Consider the following 19,790-nt stretch of genomic DNA (forward strand, 5'->3'; position numbering starts at 1 on the left):
CAGCCTGATGTCCTTGAGAAAACATGGAGTTTATTTCGGACTTGATCATGGGGTCCACCCATTCTTTTCCCCCCTCCTGATGCGTATACGCAGTCTTCAAATGTTCAACTTGATGTATTCTTCTGATTTTTCAAGTCCCATTGACCCTGCAGTCAACTGTTACCGATTTTACCTTCCTCTCCTGGAAACAACAGGATCATTAGAGATTTTCAAAGTACAAGTGATATTCCCTTTCCGGGGTTATTGTTGAAACACTGAGAACTGTCCTGAAATTAACCACTGACAGGATCTACTCTGATTTTTTTTCCTTTTTAAAAAGACTTAATGACATGAAAGGCAGAGCGGCAGGGAGAGATGCCCCATCTGCAGGTTCATGCCTCTGATATCCACGGTTGGCTCGAGCGGGATCAGCCATACCTACGCCAGGAGCGTAGAACTGCATCCTGGAGCTGTTTTTCGCTGCTTTCTCAGGGATGTTAGAAGGTAGCTGGATTGGAAGTAGAGCAGCCCGGACTCGCACCGGTGTCCGTATGGGATGCCTGGTTCTGCAGCCGGCAGCTTATCTTGTGGTGCCACCTTGCCAGCCTAGGATTGACTCATGATGCTCTCATTCTTACTTTTGATTTTCTGCCTGTTCGTGCTGAATGCCAAAATTGAGGGAGATGTAAAAATTCAGGTACAGTTCAGTAAAAATGAAGTTACAGATTTTTTCCATCAAAACTGTGAACTCTGTGAAGCCTTGGTTGAGCATGAATGGGATCAATGATTACTTTCATTAAATGAGTTGATTTGTTTGTTTGCTTGTCTGTGATGAATCTGTACGGGGCCAGTGCTGCAGTGCAGGGATGCCGGTCGCGCTGGCATCTTGTAGGGGCTCTCGTTTGAGTCCCAGTTGCTTCACTTACGACAGAGCTTCCTGCTGCTTATGGTCCGGAATCACAGTGGAGGGTGGCCCAAGGCCTTGGGCCTCACACCCATGTGGGAGACCGGAAGAAGCTGTTGGCTCCTGGCTCCTGGTTTCAGACCTGCACAGTTGCAGCAGTTTCATCATGTGGGAAGTGAGCCAGTGAGTGGAGATTTTCTCTCTTCTTCTGGTCTCTCTCCCCTCTTTCCCTCCCTCCTTCTCTTTCTATAGCTCGGCCTTCCAAATAATGAAATAGATTTTTAGACAACAAAAAATATTCTCTGTGTCCTGCTCTAGAAAAATTTCAGAGTTACTTCCACTACAATATTATCATAAAGAAGGCTTGGCAGATTTTGCTGTGTTTATCACCAGCTGATTCATGTCTGTTAAATGGACAGAAAAAAAAAAAGCCTGATATGGGTAATTTGTAACAACTTGTATCCATAATGTGTTTAGTAAATTAAGATTTTCTGCCAAAATATGAAGTTTATTATGTTTCAAACTCAGCTAAAATAAATTAACATTTGCTTTAAATCTGGTGTTTGCTTTAATTGAGAAAGGAAGAAAAGACATTAAGGAATGCTACAGGAGTTCTTGGAGGACATGGAGAGTGCCAGAGGGTTGCGTCCAGGGAGAGAGGTACCATGGAAGGGAGAGAACGGAAACCTAACATTTTAGAAACGAGAATTCTCAAACTCAAGGAATGTGGGCAGGAAGTCAGTCTTCCTTTTGGTCTGGGTGAGAGAAGCAGTGGCAGACACAGTGAGCTGTTCCAGCAGGGTGGGCCTGCAGAGCAGGTGCCCAGCCCTTAGAGGAGTAGTGAGCTTGGGCTGCTCCAAGCATAGAACACTGCAGGTTTGCTGAGCTCTGCTTAGCGGACATTTCAATTTGCCTTTCTCTACTGGACCATGGGACTGCGAGGTGAGACGTCAGGCCCCCTCAGCCCGGGGCAGGGGACAGGCAGAGTAGCGTGTGTGGCCATGACTGTCCCAGTCCTTGTGAGCAGCGTTGGTTGCGGAGTGTTACCTGGTCCTGTTTCCTTCTCAGAAGCTATTACCTGCTTTATTTTAAAATGCTTCTTGGAAACTACATCTTCATTTACCTTTGAGCATACAAAGGCAAAGACATCCGATGCGTTTGGTCTGCCTGCAATGCGTTGCTCTGGAAGAGTCACACCCTTGTGATGCTTGGATGTTCCCGACTGTAATTACAAATGTTTTTGAACAAAAATGTAATTGCAGAAGAAAAGGAAGACTTACATAAAGTGGGGTTTGTGGGTGTGAGGAGTGAGAGTTTCCAAATTACAGAGTTGGCACTGTGGATCTCTAGGCTGGGGGCCCAGAGCTGCGGCCAGCGAGGTGGCTCACAGCCAGAAGGCCTCTCTGCAGAGCCACTGGTGCCTCCCCAGCGTCCGTGGACCCAGCACACCGTGAACTGGCGCGTAGAGCCTTCCCCACAGGAGCCTGTGACAGCAGAGGATGCCCTGAACCCCTCCCCCACTGCAGCTAGTGCCTTTTCCTCCTGCAGCTCCCTCTCTGCCTAGCCTCTCTGTCCCCTTCCTTTGTGAGCCCTTTGTTCAGCTGCTTTTGCTGTCTGCTCTCCTTTAAGGCTCTAGCGCCTACCCTCACCCAGCCTTGTCACCCAGCCTTGTCACCCTCTCAAGTAGCCTTTTCATCCCAGTGGCATCCTTCCGCAGCCTCCCTTTTTCCGTGCTGTCCGGCCCGTGTCCTTCCGGCAGGTGAGCAGGGCCTGGAGAAAGGCAGCGTTCTCTTTGCATCTCCTGGGGCCAGGTCTTCCCTCCTGTACCGTGCCTCTGAAGGCCCTCCCTGCCTGTCTTACTTAGACCTTACCTGCCGCCTGGGGCCAGCTCTGCCCCTGGCCGCAGCTGCTAAGCCATCACCAGCTCTGCCGGGCTCCTGCTTGTTGGGAAAGAAAGCTTCAGGATGGAAAGTCATGCCTTATTGTTGCTCTTGCTGATTAATAACTCTCACTGATGGAGGGGCAGTAAACTGTGCCGCAGCCTGTGTGGTCTGCGGCATTTCCAGCTCGCTGGTATTGAGTGCTTCCTGACGCTTCTGTGAAATCAAATATGAAGGAGGCGTTTTGCCGGACTGTGGTTGTCTTTTTACCACATTCCTTCTTCTGCAGACTGATCTCTTTTTTTTTTTTCTGAGATGACATATGCAGTTGGGAAGCTATGGCACTTTAGTTTTTTAAAAGTGGAATTTGCTCCAGATATAAAGTCTATTCCATTATTAATGGTGTAATGTGGTCGTTGAGGAATTATATGTCTGAGCTTCAGACGTAATACATCTTATTTATTCTGATGATATTTCTCGACTCCGTTTTTAGATAGAACTGTGCTAAGCTGTAGGAACTTGGCAAAACAAAAGCTCCTTGCCCCGTGGAGCTCCCCCACTGGCCCAATAGGCTTGGAACCTGTCCAGTGCCTGCTGTGCAGCCCAGTTGGAGTGATTCCTGGGGCAAGACACCCCAGAGGCGAGGCCTGGAAAGGAAGTCGTGCCCTGGACACAGAGCTGTGGGCACAGGGGAGAGCCAGAAACCAGGCCTGGAGGTGGGGCTGGAATGCAGGCAGAGCCGGGCAGGCTGGAGAGGCCAAGGACTTCTGAGCGGTGTGGAAGCTATGCTGAGTCCAAAGGGGATGGAGAGCCCTCCGGTGTGTGCCACGACTCTGCCTGGCTTGGAAAGCCGCCTGTAGCCCTGCTGCTTTGCCTGAGGATCCCTTCTGGAAGCTTTTCTCTGTTCTGTTGGAAAATGTTTTCCCACCAACTGTTGCTCAGACACGTGTGTCACAGTTCACAGCAGATCTGATATCTTTGCAATAGTTGGATCTATATTTTGTATCCCTTGTTACAAATACATGGGCATTTCTCACCCAATGGCTCTGTGTTAGAAGCCTCCTAGGCACTCTGAACACCACGACCCCACCAAGGCGTCCCAGTGCTGCCCCTGACGTCACCCTGTGCTTCTCAGTGTCCGTGTGGGGTTCCCGGCCGGGGCTGTGGCCTTAGGCTGTTTCATTCCTTTCGGTTTGGTTCTTCAGCTTTACTTTTTAGGAGATGGCAAATTTGTTCTTAACCTGTTTACTCTTTGGTCAGTCTTTTGAGTTGAGAGCCTACTGTGTGAGGAGAAAGAGTAAGGGCCAACAGGAAGCAGTTCGAGGCCACCCCTATGCCATAGGACACCTGGTGAGCAGAGCTGCTTACTCCTGCCCGCACCCCCAGTTTAAGCCCCAAGCTAGGGCTTAGCACAATACAACTTTGCCAGGCTTTCCACTGGGATCAAGAGAACTGGGCCTGGGTGGGCTTGGCACAATGGCTCAATTGGCCACTTTCCGTACAGCTCTCTGCTTGTGACCTAGGAAAGCAGCAGAGGATGGCCCAAAGCCTTGGGACCCTGCACCCATGTGAAAGACCAGGAAGAGGCTCTTGGCTGCTGGCTTCAGATTGGCTCATCCCCAGCCAGTGTAGCCACTTGGGGAGTGAACTAGAAGAAGGAAGGTCTATCTTTCCAGTAAAAATAAATAAATTTGAAAGAAAAAGAGAGAGAGAGAGAGAATATGAATGAATGAATGAATGAATGAATGAATTGGGCTTGGCTCATCAGTCCCAGGGATTCAGGACTCGGGGTGGCAGATGGAGCTCTCAGAATCCCTGGGACCAGGGAGTCATGGGAGCCCTCCGCAAGCTCCTCCATGGACAGTCGTGGTCCGGGGTTTGGAAACTGGAGTGTCCTGTGCTGTGCTTAATGGGTACAGAATTGCTCAGCGTGTGGCACTTCTGGTGTTTGATTGGATAATTGATTTCCTTCATGAGCATGTGAAATGCTGTAATCACCACCACATACCCACTGCTCTGTCATCTGCAGTCATCTGACGGAGGAAACCCCCTGAGCTGTTGCCCTCAGTGTGTCACTGCTCTCTTGTTGGTTACGGGGCCCTCTCCTATCTCTTTCCAACTGTGGTGTAGCTATAAAATTGATTTGTAGCTACAATGACCTAAGACGCAGAAGAGATGTAAGGATGCTGGAAATATCTACTGCAAGGCCTACCCAGTGAGCCCAGGCTTCCTGTAATGGTCGCGTGACCTGATGCTCCACCTGTCGTTTGCATTCCTGTCCGTGAACTGTGCAGAATCGAAGCATGCTCCCTCGGCACCCGGATCGGGCCTCCATGGCCTCTTCACGAAGCCATTCCTTATTTTCTGTTTGCTTCAGAAAAGGCCATAATTTGCCACTATAAAAAAAAGTGAGAATAATTACTTGGGTATCTGTTTATATCTCTGAATGCTGACAAGAACAGCTTGCTTTATACCTGAACATTCACATACTGCTCTACCCTGCGACCTTCGCGCTGTCCTCTGAGGGTCCCTCACGTGGCCTCTGGCTAGTTCAGTGACCAGCTCCTCCCGCCCTCCCTCTGTCATTTCCTGTCTCGGGTGGTTCTTTGTATGGCTTTGACAATTATATACCCTTTTATCTGTCTTGCCCTGAAAATTTTACCTATTATTTCCCTGCAGTTATCAACCTTTTATAATTCTGGTATAATTCTTATTCTTTTCTACTCATTTTTGTTGATAGTTGTGTACTTGTCACTTAAATTCCTCTTTACATTACACACAGTCTTCTTGCGTACAGGCGTGAATTGTGCCAAGCAGTGTTTCAGGCTTGGAAGACCATGCCAAAAGCAAGATAAAACTCAAACATCCCAGAGTTTGCGTCTTAACGAGGCAAGAAGTAAATAATGCATCCAATGAGAAGATTAAACTGAAGAAGGCAGGCAGGAGAAAGGGGGGCGTGGGAAGGCAGAGATGACATACTGGGCTTTCCAAGCAGGAGGGGTAGACTAGGGATGCAGGATGGGGGGTGAGGTGCACACAGGCTAGTGCAGCCACCAGCAAGCAAGCCAGGCCCTCCTGGGAGGGCACCGCACCAGACGTCCCAGCAGAGGGAAGAGTGGTACCAGCCGGGCAGGCAGAAACTGCAGCTGGAATCACTGAGAACTCTGTGGACATTCCCCTGAAAGCTGGAAGCAGAGCATCTTTAAACACGCAAATATCTTAAAAAGGTCATCGAAAATTAAGAAATATTTTGGTACCAAAAAAAGTTATGAAAGTTTTCATATATCCATTTCATAAAAACCAGACTTGAAATGAGAAAAAGGGTGAGAGAGAGAGGGAGAGAGACCTTTCTTCCCCAACTCTCTCCCCGTGTGGCTGCAGTGCCTGGGCCTGGGCCAGAGCCGGGAGCCAGAAGCTTACTCCCCCGTGGGTGCCGGATGCCCAAGCCATGTGCCATCTGCTGCTGTGTTCCCAGGCATGACAGCCAGGAGCTGCGCCATGAGAGGAGCAACCCACACAAACTGGCACCCATTTGGGATGCCGACCTCAACAAGCAACATCTTCACCCATTATGCCACAGTGCCCTTTGTCAGCTTTTTGAATACCCACTCATATGCATGGATTTCAATGTTTTATGTATATCAAAATTATCTTTCAATTTTACTGTCCAGAAACCTGTTAAAGTACAAATAAAAAGAAAGTACAAAAAAAGAAGAAAGAGAAGTCGAGTGTTTTGGCTTCCTGGGATACCTTTAATCATAGTAGGAAGAAGTTACAATTATATATTAGATATAGGAGTTTGCATCTGGAATATATGAAATATTTTGTATCTCTATTAAAAAAGACAGTTCAATTTAAAAACGGCCAAAGTTTCAAACACACACTTCTGCAGAAATATATCCAAGTGGCCCGTAAAACATGAGAAGATGCTCAACATGATGAGTCATCAGGAGAATACACAGCAGAACCACAGCATGTAGCATGGCAGCCCCTGGGCTGGGCATCGGCAGAGGCTGGGTGGCAGCGAGCGCTGGGGGCACGTGCAGGAGTGAGAACCCTGACTCCTCACTGGAGCGTTGGAAAACAGCCTGGCAGTTGCTCAAAAACATGAGAGAGTGTTCCCACGTGAGCCTGCAGCTCCATGCCGGGTATGTGTGCAACACAACAGCGGGTGTGCTAAGCGAGAACAAGAGGGCGAGAGGGGTGATTCCACACAGGAGGGCAGTGACTGCAGTGAAAAGGCAGACGAGTGGCTGGTTGGGTCCTTGCAGGAGCTGGGACCTGGCAAGTGACCAGCATTAGGACCAGAGTGTTTTTGGGGTGGTGGGTGATAAAAGTCTCCTGGAATTAGATGGTGGTGATGGTTACATAATCTCATAAGCATATTGAAAACCTCGGAATCGTAAATGTTTTAAAAGGTTAAGTTTTAAGGTATGTAAGTTACAGTTATTATAATAGACTGTTATTAAAAAGCAGTAAAAAAAAAAAAATGGTGCCGGATCTGCCTTGTTACCTTTGAAAGCTTGTAAGTGGAACACAGAGATTTCTGCTTAATTCTGTTGCTGCTCGGCGAGCCTCGTTCCCAGGCCTACATGCCCTGAGCTCACGGGATGAGTCAGCTCCACGGGCACTGCCACCAACCTCCTGGAATACCAGGTGCATGTACAAGTCCACGGCTTCAGGGCCAGCAGAGGCCCCTCAGAGGGCAGTGAGTAACCCAGCCACAGAGATTTTCAGTTCAGTTATTTTAGAGGATTTAATATTAGGATACTTTGTTGTGTGTGCATGTCACTTAAGGAACAAAGTTACCGCCTTTAAAAACAGTGTGAGCAGGTATAAACTGTGTGTGTGTTGTCTCAACACCTTCTTGCTGTCACTGCCCTGCCCCGAAGCAAGCAAACCCACTGTGATCTGCTATTGTCGTTCTTGTGCATCAGTTGAAAAAGAGAAAGCAACATAATCTTTTAAAAATCGGCTGCGCTCAAACTAACCTCTGCAGAAACATCAGTTGGGATTTAACGAAAGTGGGGATTTGCAAGGGTTTGTCCCCAAGAGGTTGGTCCAGTCTGAATTTTTCAGAAGTCTTCCAGATGATTCCATGGCTTAGGGTTTTGTCCTGTGATGAACCGTCTTAGGGACGCAGGCCTAGCGTGAGGAGCCACTCTAAGGACAGTTGATGGGCAGGGTGGTATTTCCCGGCCGCTCCTTATTGGAAGTACGTGACACCCAGACTCGCACTGTGTGGTTGGGATAGTGGTGTTGTTGCAGGAATTTTGACTCCGAGTATGGCAGCAACCTCAAATTCTTGTCTCGCAGGAAAGAAGAATTTTCATGCGGACGCAGTTTAGTTTTAAAGCAAGATTTATTAGAAAAGTTGAGAAGAGAAGACTCCCGTCCTAGTGACGGGAGGGGGTTTTGAGATAGAAAAGACCCTTACCTCCTGCCATAGTGGCAGGAGGAAAAGGACCTCAGTGCTCTGCCATAGTGGCAGGAAAATAAGAACCCTAGTCCTCTGCCATAGTGGCAGGAGGCAAAGAAGAAAAACCCGAATGAATGGTGGGGAATGCACCTTTTAAAGGTTTCCCTCAAAGATGTTTCTCCATAAACAAAGAAAATTCCTAGTTTCCATGGTACCTGGCCTTGGGACAAAAGGCCACAGAGGTGCCAGACCTAGGACATTCCAGGCCTTGGGCAGATGTGTATTACTTCTTCCTGCTCTCCTTTCAATGATAAAGAGATCGGCCTGAGACCCTCCCACAGTGGCCGGAGGTAATGGCCGATACTTCTGGTGGGGAATTGATATGCTAATAGCACCACTGTCCCTGGGAGAGTGAGTTCAAGACATGGTGGGGAAATTCTCTTTTACTCAGGGACCCAGAATACCCTAACTGCCTACTACCCACTCTAACTCCTCTCTCAGTGTCTCCCTGCCAGGGTGCCGTGTCACACACAGTGCGTGACATGGCAGCCCTCGTCCGTCCTCCCCTCACCTCTGTCACCTTTGCTCTCTCAGGCAGCCCTGTCTCTGCCCTCTTCCTGCAGATTTCCTTTGACTTGGCTGAGTACACGGCGGACGTGGACGGGGTCGGCACTCTGCGGCTCCTGGATGCCATCAAGACCTGTGGCCTTATCAACTCCGTGAAGTTCTACCAGGCTTCCACCAGTGAACTTTATGGGAAAGTGCAAGAAATACCCCAGAAGGAGACCACCCCGTTCTACCCGCGGTCGCCCTACGGTGAGCCTGGCCCGTGCCCAGCTGTGCGCACAGAACCGCTGTGGGCGGAGGGAGTGTGTTTCTGCTTTCTCGTTCTGTTCATGTCTTCTCCCGGCTGAAGTCATTGGAGTGTGAGATCAACGCCGAGATAGGCTGCAGTGACCAGACTTGTTGAGAAGCATACCTTCATCCGTTGCTAACTACAAGTATTTGCTGCCATCGCCTCCAGGGGGGAATTAGCACCTCGCTTCACCAGTCGGTGCTCACTCAACCTTTCCATGCAGATCACTTTAAAAGCAAAGTTAGACCCAGCCTGAGCCTTTTTCTGAGCTATTGTGAGATTTGCTGAAGTGATAAGGCTTCTAGGATACTTTTTTAAAATTTCCTTGATGAAAACTCCCTGAGCTCACTATTAAAAAAAAAAAAAAAGAAATGTAAATCTGTCATATGTAATACATTTGTAAAGAGAATATTCATGAAGGCTTCAGGGGTGCTTTTACAGTAGCTTGCCTGTTAGGGCCCCCATTTTTTCCCCCCTCTATATTCCTTAAAACTAAAAGGCAGGAATGACATAAAGCCCAAAACATGGCAGCTTGCTGTATATTCCAGACAATAGTGGTGAATCAATTAAATGCTGAAAAAAAAGAACTGCGAGATTCCAGAAAGAAGACATCGCAGATACTTTCCTCTGAGCGTGATTAGCCAATGGCCATTTAGTCCTTGGCCTTTGATTCAAAACTTTTCTTCCTTTTGCTATATCATAAGCTACGATACTTACAAGTTATTAATTGCTTAAGTCGATTAAAAAAAAAGACACTGTCCTTTGTAAACAAACCACATTTGCTTTTAAACATTGTTCCAATAGGGGCAGCCAAGCTCTACGCCTACTGGATCGTGGTGAACTTCCGGGAGGCCTACAACCTCTTCGCAGTGAATGGCATCCTGTTCAACCACGAGAGTCCCAGAAGAGGTCAGTGACTGTGGGCTTTGACAGGAGATGCTTCAGCCTTTAGAATATTTACATTCACCATCGGCAGCAAGTTGGAAGTACATATTCTTCATGTGTGCTATGCATTGACATTCCCTACCCCATGAATAGATTTTTTGCACTTGATCTTAGCCAAAAGGCCAAGGAGTGATGGATAGATTTTCTGAATGTCAGGCGTGCTAAATGAAGATATTGAAGTCCGTCTTTGAGAGTTGTAGTAAGTCTGTGGGGGGGGGGGGGCAGGAGAAACTGAACTGCATCCTGATTTGGGCCACTTGTCCTTGTAGGTCTTAGCTAACATTTTTCCACTGTGATGTTAAGAAGTTTCCATGTGCATATAAGAGATTCGTAGTAGTTTGTTGATTGTTTCTGGAAGTCAGTGCTCGTTGTGAAGATTCAGTTTGTGGAATCTGAAATAGTTTTTACTTTGAGTTAGTTATATTATCTAGTATTCTTACTTTACCTTACACTAGACAGACACACAGAGGTGTTATGTTTCTTAGAGTGTATTTCAGAATAAAGAAGAAACAGTTGGGTTTTGAACTTTAGCAGTTTTCTTCCAGAAGTTTGTATGCGTTGGCCCTGGCTTGTCGCCTTTTCACACATGCTGTTGACACTGTTCGCCACTCTCCCATTCTCATACTTAGTTTTAAATAAGAAAATGTGGACTTTGATCAATACTTCTTGTTTACTGATCTGTAAGTATATACAGTCTTATAAAGTAAAAATTATCTGCATAGTCAAGAAGCTTTATTGAATTTCGCTATCATTTAGTCTTCTGGTGTGAGGATAAATGAGACATCCAATGTTAAAAGTTGTTTCACACCCAACAACTAGTCATCCTGACATGACTAAATGGCCACCTAATTAACCCAGCAAGTCATGAAGAAAGATTAAAGTGACAGGTTTATAAAGGTATCGTTAGCGTCAGTACATTTTTTATTTTATAATTGCTTGAGTTAAAACTTCCCATGATGCATTCTCAAGGCATACGAGCCCAGCAGCTAGAAGCATTTCTCTGCTTACTGTTTTGGTTGGGGTGGTGTCTGTGCTAGGGAAGGAAGATCTGAGCTGGCCCTGCCTGCAGGATGTGGGGTCCAGGATCCCCACGGAGTCTTTTCAGTGGGCAGTAACCCCTGGCTTTTCTCATAAGCATGCTTCTGCGTGTCCCCGTCCCCACACTGCCGCCATCCTACCTGCGAGAAAGCAAATGCATGTTGGTGTGGACCTGGTTCACACAGGGAAAGGCATTCTTGCTTGTAGAGTAGAAGAATAAGTTTCAGCATGACTTCCTCCTTGATTCTCTGTGCAACTCTCTCTCTAAATCTGCCTTTCCAATAAAAATACATCTTTAAAACAAATTTCAAAAGTAGAGATTCATAGTTACAGTCATTTGATTTTTTTTTTTTTTAATTTAAAAGGTAGAGAGGAAGCAGAAGAGATAAAGAGAAGTTTTTCTAACTGTGCTTCACTCTCTGAATGCTTGAATAACCAGGGCTGGCGCAGGCCAAAGCTGGGATCCTAGAACTAGTGTGGGACCCAATACTTAGCCCACCATCTGCTGCCTCCCGGTGTGTGTGCCAGGTGGAAGCTGGGCTGCAAGGAGAGTAGCAGGGGCTTAAGCAGCGACTGAACACCCGACCATGTGGTCTACTATCAAGTGGGTATTCTTTCATTGATTTTATACATATGCAAATTAAAGCTTAAAAACTATGTTGACATAGTGACAGATCAGTCTGACATACTTTAATAAATGGGACAGATTAATTTTCATTAAATTTGTATACCCACAAATTGCTGTGACATGTTAGGTGACTTTGCTTTCTAAAATTGGTTCAGTATTTAAACACCAGTCTAGTTGCTGTCCTTGCAGTGTTGGACTTGGTGCACAGAGATGATAATAACACGCATGTACTACACGTGAGATAGCCCAAGTTTATTAGTGGCATCAGGCTTTTATAGACTGAGGGTCACAGAGGATAAGGGAGGAGGGATTGAGGCGCTTACATAGTTCCCATACACCTTCCTGTGGAACCTCGACTGTCCCCACAGCCTTGTTTGGAACCATCTTTTGTTTTGCACAGTGCATCAAGTGTCCCTATACAAGTGATATCCTATCTGTTGGCATCCTGTATTCTCCGTCCTTCTGTGAATCACAATGTCCTTCTACATCAGGCCACAGATGCCCTGTAATCAAAGAGGAAAAGACGGTGTTTTTTTAGATGGGCCAGTGGTAAACCTCAGCTTAATCCAAGGTACACAATCAGAAATGCCCAATTAGTAGGGTCAATGTTAATGTAATGTTTTGAGAATACACGGTTTGTTGTCCAATGAGCAACAGTTGGCAAGATCTGTCTTGTTTGTATGAGTAACGTTTTTTGTTTTTAAGATTTATTTATTTTTATTGGAAAGGCAGATATACAGAAAGGAGGAGACACTGATAGGGAGATCTTCCATCCGCTAATTCACTCCCTAAACGGCCACAACGGCCAGAGCCAAACCAATCCGAAGCCAGGAGCTGGGAGCTTCTTCTGGGTCTCCCACGCAGGTGCAGGGTATCGAGGCTTCAGGCCATCCTCGACTGCTTTCCCAGGTCACAAGCAGGGAGCTGGATGGGAAGTGGGTCTGCTGGAATAAGAACTAGTACCTACACGAGATGCTGGTGTGCAAAGTGAGGACTTTAGCCATTAGGCTATCACTCCGGGCCCGCATGAGTAACATTTTATAATAATGCCTGTCTTTTAAAAATGTGGAAGATTTTCTTTTACTATAAAGATATTCTAAACAAAAGGTTGAGGAACACTGGCTTGTAGACCAAATCATGCCCAGCAACCTGTTTCTGTAAATACAACTACCCTGGAACACAGCCAGACTCACTTGTGTACATATGGCCTGTGGCTGCTCTCACACTGCCGCATCCTGGAACCTGCACAGCCTAAAATATTTACTGTCTGGGCCTTGAAGAAAGCAGTTGTTGGTTCCTGCTCTGGACATTTTAATTCTCAACATCCAAGAACTTCCAGCTGGGGTTAGAAAGATTTTTGGGTGCCAGCATTGTGGCACAGTGGTTTCAATTTCTGCCTGTGATGGATGCTGGTATACCATTTGGGTGCCAATTTCCTGTCCTGACTGCTCCATGCCCTATCCCATTTCCTGATAGTGTGCTTGCCAAAGCAGTGAAAAATGGCCCAAGTCCCTGGACCCTCCTACACCTGTGTGGGATATCCAGAAGCGTCTGGCTCTTGAATTCAGTCTGACCTAGCCTGGCATTCTATCCATCTGGGAGTGAACCAATCGATGGGAGATTTCTTTCTGTGTGTCTCTTCCTCTCTAACTCTGCCATTCAAATAAATAAATCTTTCCAAAAAAAAAATCTCCCCAAAATGTGATGGTCTGAGTTGATAGTGACCAGTCCCTCCGTCCGCAAAATCCCTGAAGTCAGTTGAGGCTCTGTCCACTGCCCTGGCCGTTATCCTGAAGTGACAGTGCTAAAGGAAGTGCTCGCGCTCTTCTTTCCTTCCTCCGCTCCTTCATTCCCATCGGACAGCCAGAGCAAGCAACCTGCACCCTTCTAGCCCGTACAGTAAAGGTGTGCAATGAGGTGTTGGCAGGTGAAACTTGGAAGTTGGCAGGTTCATCCTGAGGTCCCTTGGGGGTGGCGAGAGCCCAGTGTATGAACCATCCCCTTAGTGGGAAGCCGGAATCAGGCACTAGAATTGGCATCACGATGTAGGATGTGGGCATCCTATTTGCTTTTAATATCTGCTCTGCTTTTCTTTCAAGACTTTTCGATTTTCTTTTTAAATATTTTGTTATGGGACTTCATTACCTATCTAGAGATATTGTTAGATATTGTTACCATGAAATTAAGTCTGGGAAACCATTTATCTTGTTAATAAAGACAGTAATCTGGTTTGGCCTTTTGCTTTCCTCCAGCAGCTGGGGCACAAGCCTGTGCCCATTTAGAATCCTGGCATGTACAAGGTGAACATTTAGTCACTAGGCCATTGTGCTGGGCCTTAATTTACATTTTTTCTATATAATAAAAAATATTTTACTTGTTATTTAGAGGCATTTGATTTCTTTGAGGGAATTAATGTGCATAAAAGTGAGAATACCTATAATTGTTCAACTGCATAGTGTAAGCATTTTAGTGATTATAGCTTTATTCATTACATGTTGGTGTGCTATAAATAAAAATTCTTTTTTTTTTTTTAAAGATTTATTTTTATTATTTTTTCATTGGAAAGGCGGATATACAGAGAGGAGAGACAGAGAGGAAGAACTTCCGTCCGATGATTCACTCCCCAAGTGAGCGCAACGGGCCGATACTATGCCGATCCGAAGCCAGGAGCCTCTTCTGGGTCTCCCACGTGGGTGCAGGGTCCCAAGGCTTTGGGCCATCCTCGACTGCTTTCCCGGGCCACAGGCAGGGAGCTGGAAGGGAAGCGGGGCTGCCGGGATCAGAACCGGTGCCCATATGGGATCCCGGGCGTGCAAGGCGAGGACTTAACCACTTGCGCCACCACGCCGGGCCCTATAAATAAAAATTCTGTGACTGTTAAAAAATTATAGATAGCGTTAATGTAAGTATATTCCAAATTGAAGAATGCATTTTTCATGACAATGAAGAGACATCCAAAGTAGAAGCATAACCCGCTTCTTGTTTCAGAAGATTGTGGTAGAATGAAATGATTAGAACACGCTTGGTGTCCTGACTACATGGTGGGTACACTGCATCGAATGTTCCAGCAGTATTTTCACTTCACAAACTGAGTGTAGGCTTGTGCCTAGCTTCCCACAGCTAAGGAGGGCTAGAAGTTTCTGTGAGAATTCCTCGGGCAGGTCGCGGAGGAGGAAGGTTGGGCTTGGAGCGTGTGTGGTCACAGTTCCCTGCTGCCCGCTGTGACAGCCCAGGCTTCTACCCTGAAGATGCCATCCTGGAAGGTTCCAACCTTCCCATGAGGCTGCTTCCTTGCAGTGACTCATGTTCGGCTTCCGGTCATTAGGAAGGTCTGGGCCGGGCCGTGCCGGCCACTGCAGAGCCGTCTGAGGTGTGTAGTCGGGGTTGGGGAATCCACCTCGCGGCCCGGGAGTCTGGCAGCTGTGAGTCACAGCCCATGATTGGCTTCGTTCCTGGATACCTTTAGCCTGACTAAGAAATCACGCTCTGTGTTTCGTCCACTCTCCTCCCACTCTCTTTTTCTCTCTCTCATCTGAGTTAAGTGTTTAAGCCTTGGACATTGATTCAGTTCTTGATAAAGGTTCTCTCTTGGGTTTCTTCCTTGCCTTCTCCTAGCACCTTGTCTCCCCCGGGCCCTGCTTTTATCCACCACGCTTCCTCTGGATTGGCGAGCCTCGTAGCTGAAGCACTTGCTCTCTCTCCTCCAGGAGTTCCTCTGGCTGCACTGTTTTTTCTGGGATTCCACGAAAGCTAGCAAACACCACAAGTAACCTGGAGGTGTGTGCTCATTTGTGTTTCATTCCTAAGCAACGGGAAGTTCTTACCATTTTCTAGCTTAGAAATTAAAGCAGTTTGGCCTTCATCATCATCATCATCAAGCATTTCAACATCAAAAAATATTAGATCCTCTCTTTTTGTTTGGTTTAACCCAGTGATTTAATGGTCTCGGTGCATTTTTATTAGCATGTTTATATTTGCATAGTTCTTTATTGTACATAGAGATTCATACATATATTTGCTCTGATCTTTTACATTTAAAAATACGTATATGCGTGGTTTTTTTTTGGCTTGAAAGAATTTCTAGAGGACCACCAGTTCACATCTGCCTTTGTCCTCTCAAAACACTCTCCAACAGTGAGACAGAATTTAAGTCATCCCAGTTTTTTATCAGTGAAGTTCAGAAGTGAGAGCCCGAGTCGTACATCCAAGGTCATAAATGCCAGTGTTGAGCCTGGGAATAATCCCGGCGGGCATGTGTGTATTGCTCTTGGAGACAGTAATGGCATGCTTATATATTTATATAATAGCATATACAGTATTCATGCATGTGTGAATCTTAGCGTTGGAACGGGGTAGAGTCAACCCCTGTGACTTAGATTTACAGTGATGAAATGTTCAATGGATATTCAATTCCTTCATTGTTCTCACCTTTTGTTAAACACAGCAGTTAGCTTTATCTCAAAACAACATTCTTTTCAGATGTTTAGTGGAGGTAATCGTGACGAAACGGTAACACTTTATAGTGAATTATGCATTGCAAGTGTCATCAAACAGTTGGCAATGAGAACATGAACTAGTGTAAACTACATTTGAAAACTGTTGCAATAAAAGTTATAAAAGTGCTTAAAATATAGCCATAATTAGCAGTTTGTGGCTACCACAAATGGATGGTGTACCACCACTGTTTAGATATTGAGCCATTTTTAGAGGATATAGCACATTCCTCTATATTTAGAGGCTTCTTAAGAAACCATATGTAACAGGTTAAACACAGTATTCACCTGACTGCGAGAATCTGACATTTGGAGGTTCATGAACTTGTGGTCTTGTGTTTTAGTCTCGAAAATTGTTTTTAGTTTGTAAGTGCTTTGGTTCGTGTCAAAAATGTTTAAATATATTTACTGTCCTGATTTTAATCTCCATCATTTTGGAACTTATTCATATAGACATAAAGTTTTAGATCCTTTTCCGCCTTCATTTCTCCCTATTGTTCTTTGTGGTAAAGATGAGACCCACTAGGTGGACACTGGCACTGGAGGGTAGGAAGGGGCAGAGTATGAGGTCACGTGACAATACCTGAAGATGCTTTAGATCGCCACGGCTGTGATCTGCTGATGGCATCTGGCAGGTAGAGACCAGGGACACCGCAGAACATCGGTGAGCACTGCCATGAACAACCCCGCATACGCTCTGGACAGTGGTGAGGAGGAGAAGCCTTGTTCCAGAGTCGAGCCAGGCGTCATCACAGAATCTAGACAACTGTCCCCTATCCCGAGTTGAGTCTTATTGCTCTGTGCCTGTTGCGTTTATTTTTGCAGTGAATCCTTCCTAGAACTTTAGGAAACAGTTACTCAAACACAAGCGAACTGTCATTTCTGATTAGAACTGTGTGTGAAGATACTTTAGCCTCAGATCTTCCTGTTTACCGCACGTGAGACCTGATTCAGGGCAGCCCGGGGAGCACGACTGATGTTTTAGCACTCTTGTAATCATGCGAGCCACTCGCTGCGCCACAGAACGTGCCCCTCACCTGCAAGATCAGGGAGCTTGTTGACTTCAGTCATCACCTCTAGCAGGAACACGTCGTCTTTGAGGATGAGCTGTGGAGTCCACATTTCCATATAGAATGTTACGGTAGCGTGACTGCAAGAGGTTCGCTGTGTAAGAGCTTTCCTGTGAAGCTGTTAGAATTCATACCTATTTCAGTCTTTTAGGAAGTGATAGACCGCACGACAGAAATCCAATAACTGAAACTTGGTTTTATTTAACCACACTATGCAAATAACATTTTTTATATATACCTGGTACATGTGTAAATAATCTTTTGAAATATAGCAATGGTAGCATGATCTGAGTTTGCTGTCACAGTGGCAAATGCTAACTTTATAATATTTCAAAAAATTATTTTAACAAGGTATATCAAGAAGCGAGCAAACCAACACAAAGTGAGCACCAAACAGCTCAGAATTTTATTGCTGTTTCTGTCTGTCAAAGGTAGCCAATATGCAGCCATTCAATATTTTATTTGTATTTATATCTATCAGAGGTGTGTTGTGGTTTCCTTAGATGAGCAACAGTGTCTTAACTTACTGACAAAAAATCTTAGCTACCCATTGTGAAATCAGGGGATGAAGTAATACGCTGTTTGGGTTCAGTGGAGCATTATGGGTTTCACACAATACCATTTTGTCTGTTGGTAAATGGTGAGATTGTTGGCCATTAGCCTTGGGCCCACCAGGTTCTGGGTGGCCTTTCTGGTTGGGGCAGAAAGTGACATCATGTGGTTTACCATTGCATTTGTAGACTATGATACTTCACAGATGACATTTACCCTTGGCGTTCACAGTACTGTCTGGTCCATGTTATTCTCTGTGGATATAGGAGAAATAATTGCTTAAACATGAAAGGCTGTTGAAGCAATGCTTGGTTTAATGGAGGTGGTGGTAACCACCAAGCAAAATGCATTGATTCCCTGTTGCCCGTTGACGTGAGGCTTTAGGGGTTCTTAAGTTGAACTGAAGGATTTCTTTTTCAGTGTTTCTTAGTTTCTGTGCCATCTGCATTAGAAACCAAACTGACGACCATCTTTATCTCATGCAATGCAACTTCCCACACAGGACCAGCCTGTGTAAATGGAGAGTGTGGCTGCTCAGCAGCTCCGTGCATTGAGTCAGGGAGCTAGGCAGGGCCCCGTCGCCTGATCTGCGTGTGGGGTGGTGACCTTGCCCACCTGCTCCGAGTGTTATGAGAGCCACCGTGCAGGTAACCGGAGGGACCACGTTTAGTAAATGTTGATACAGTGGCTGTGGATTTGGGGCATTTGTTTCTTTGTTCCTCCTCTTTTTTTCCTTGTTCCTGTATTTTCCACACAGAGTCTTCAAGCATTAATTTCCAAGCCTTCCAAGGTGAAAGGCCCTATTGCAGCCAAAAGCTTGAGCAGGATTCTTGTGGCTATTGGCATTGACTAAGGGAACGAGGAATGAATGCAACAGGCCTTGCCAGCTAGAGATAATCTTCAACTGAAAACCAAGAATATGTTGGTGATATTGACAGATGAATTTAGGTATGCACCGAGACATCCCTGAGTTACAGAGATAAAATGTAGGCAACAGGGAAGAAAAGCCTTTTACATGTGAGATTCTGGCAGAAGAATCACAAACGTTTGAATTAGGGAAGTCAGAAAAACAAAATATGAATGAAGGGATTATGGATAAATACTAAAAGCCTGTGAGAGACCCTTGAGACAATTAATGAGACCCTGAAGTATGTTTTAAAGTGATTCATATATTTTAATTAATGCTCCTATGAAACTGTTACATGAGATAATACAGTTTTTTTTTTCCAAATAAAGTCAAAAACCATGAAATTCCCAACTCACCTTTTGGCTATACTACTTACCAACACATAGACAGAAAAATAATTTAATTTTGGTTAATAAGATAAACTGCAAATTCTTTAAGAAGAACATTTTGCTTTTTCTTCAAAATTGACTTTAAGAACTTGGCACTCTGCTCATTCTGTTCTCTCTTCAATTGGGCCAAGCAGGAATACAGAAATAATCAACTACTATTGAGCAGATTTTTAATATCTCTGAGCCTGGACTTTCTCTCTAAAATAATAATAGATTTCACTTAGGACTGCTCTGAACTAAAGCAAATAGTGTAGAGGCTAGTATTTCCATCATGACCACTGACGTCCTACCTGGAGGAGTAGGTTCTTCTTGTGCCACCTTGTGATTTAAAGTGCCATGATAACAAATAAAGGACACAGCGCTCGGTTTCCTGAGCCCTTGAGAGCTAAGCGTGCAGAGCTTGCTAAGTGATCGTTACAGCAGATAGCGCCCCACAAAGCCACTCGCAGGATGTTGGCTTGTAATGCTGGAGAGCAGTGGTCAGGGACTGCTGTGGATACCCATCCTTCTGTAGGCATTGCCAGTATGGAGCAACCCTAGTGATCTGTAGAGGAAACACTTTCAAGGATATGCACAATTTTTTGTCTAAGCAGATTGATGTCTGCTCTTTTTCCTTCCTGGTGTTGAAGTTAAAGATTTCTTGGAAGGTGCCGACACCAGAAGTGTATGGGGGTCACTGAACTCATGAAGGTCTGACTACCAGGGTATCTTCCTGGAGGCGTGACAGGTT

At 45.6% G+C, this 19,790-nt stretch overlaps 1 protein-coding gene across 2 annotated transcripts in view; it reads left to right on the forward strand.

Moving 5' to 3' along the window:
* Positions 1-19,790, forward strand: part of GMDS (GDP-mannose 4,6-dehydratase) — a 550,131-nt gene that overhangs the window by 237,478 nt on the left and 292,863 nt on the right. For both annotated transcript variants that reach the window (XM_040984105.1, XM_040984104.1), the window contains exons 5-6: positions 8,806-8,998; positions 9,843-9,947. In XM_040984105.1, coding sequence (XP_040840039.1) covers positions 8,806-8,998; positions 9,843-9,947 — 298 coding nt within the window. The remainder of the gene's footprint in view (positions 1-8,805; positions 8,999-9,842; positions 9,948-19,790) is intronic.

Source organism: Ochotona curzoniae, unplaced genomic scaffold, assembly GCF_017591425.1.
Source record: "Ochotona curzoniae isolate NIBS_2020 unplaced genomic scaffold, NIBS_Ocur_1.0 contig_4064, whole genome shotgun sequence".
In the NCBI taxonomy this organism is placed as follows: domain Eukaryota; kingdom Metazoa; phylum Chordata; class Mammalia; order Lagomorpha; family Ochotonidae; genus Ochotona; species Ochotona curzoniae.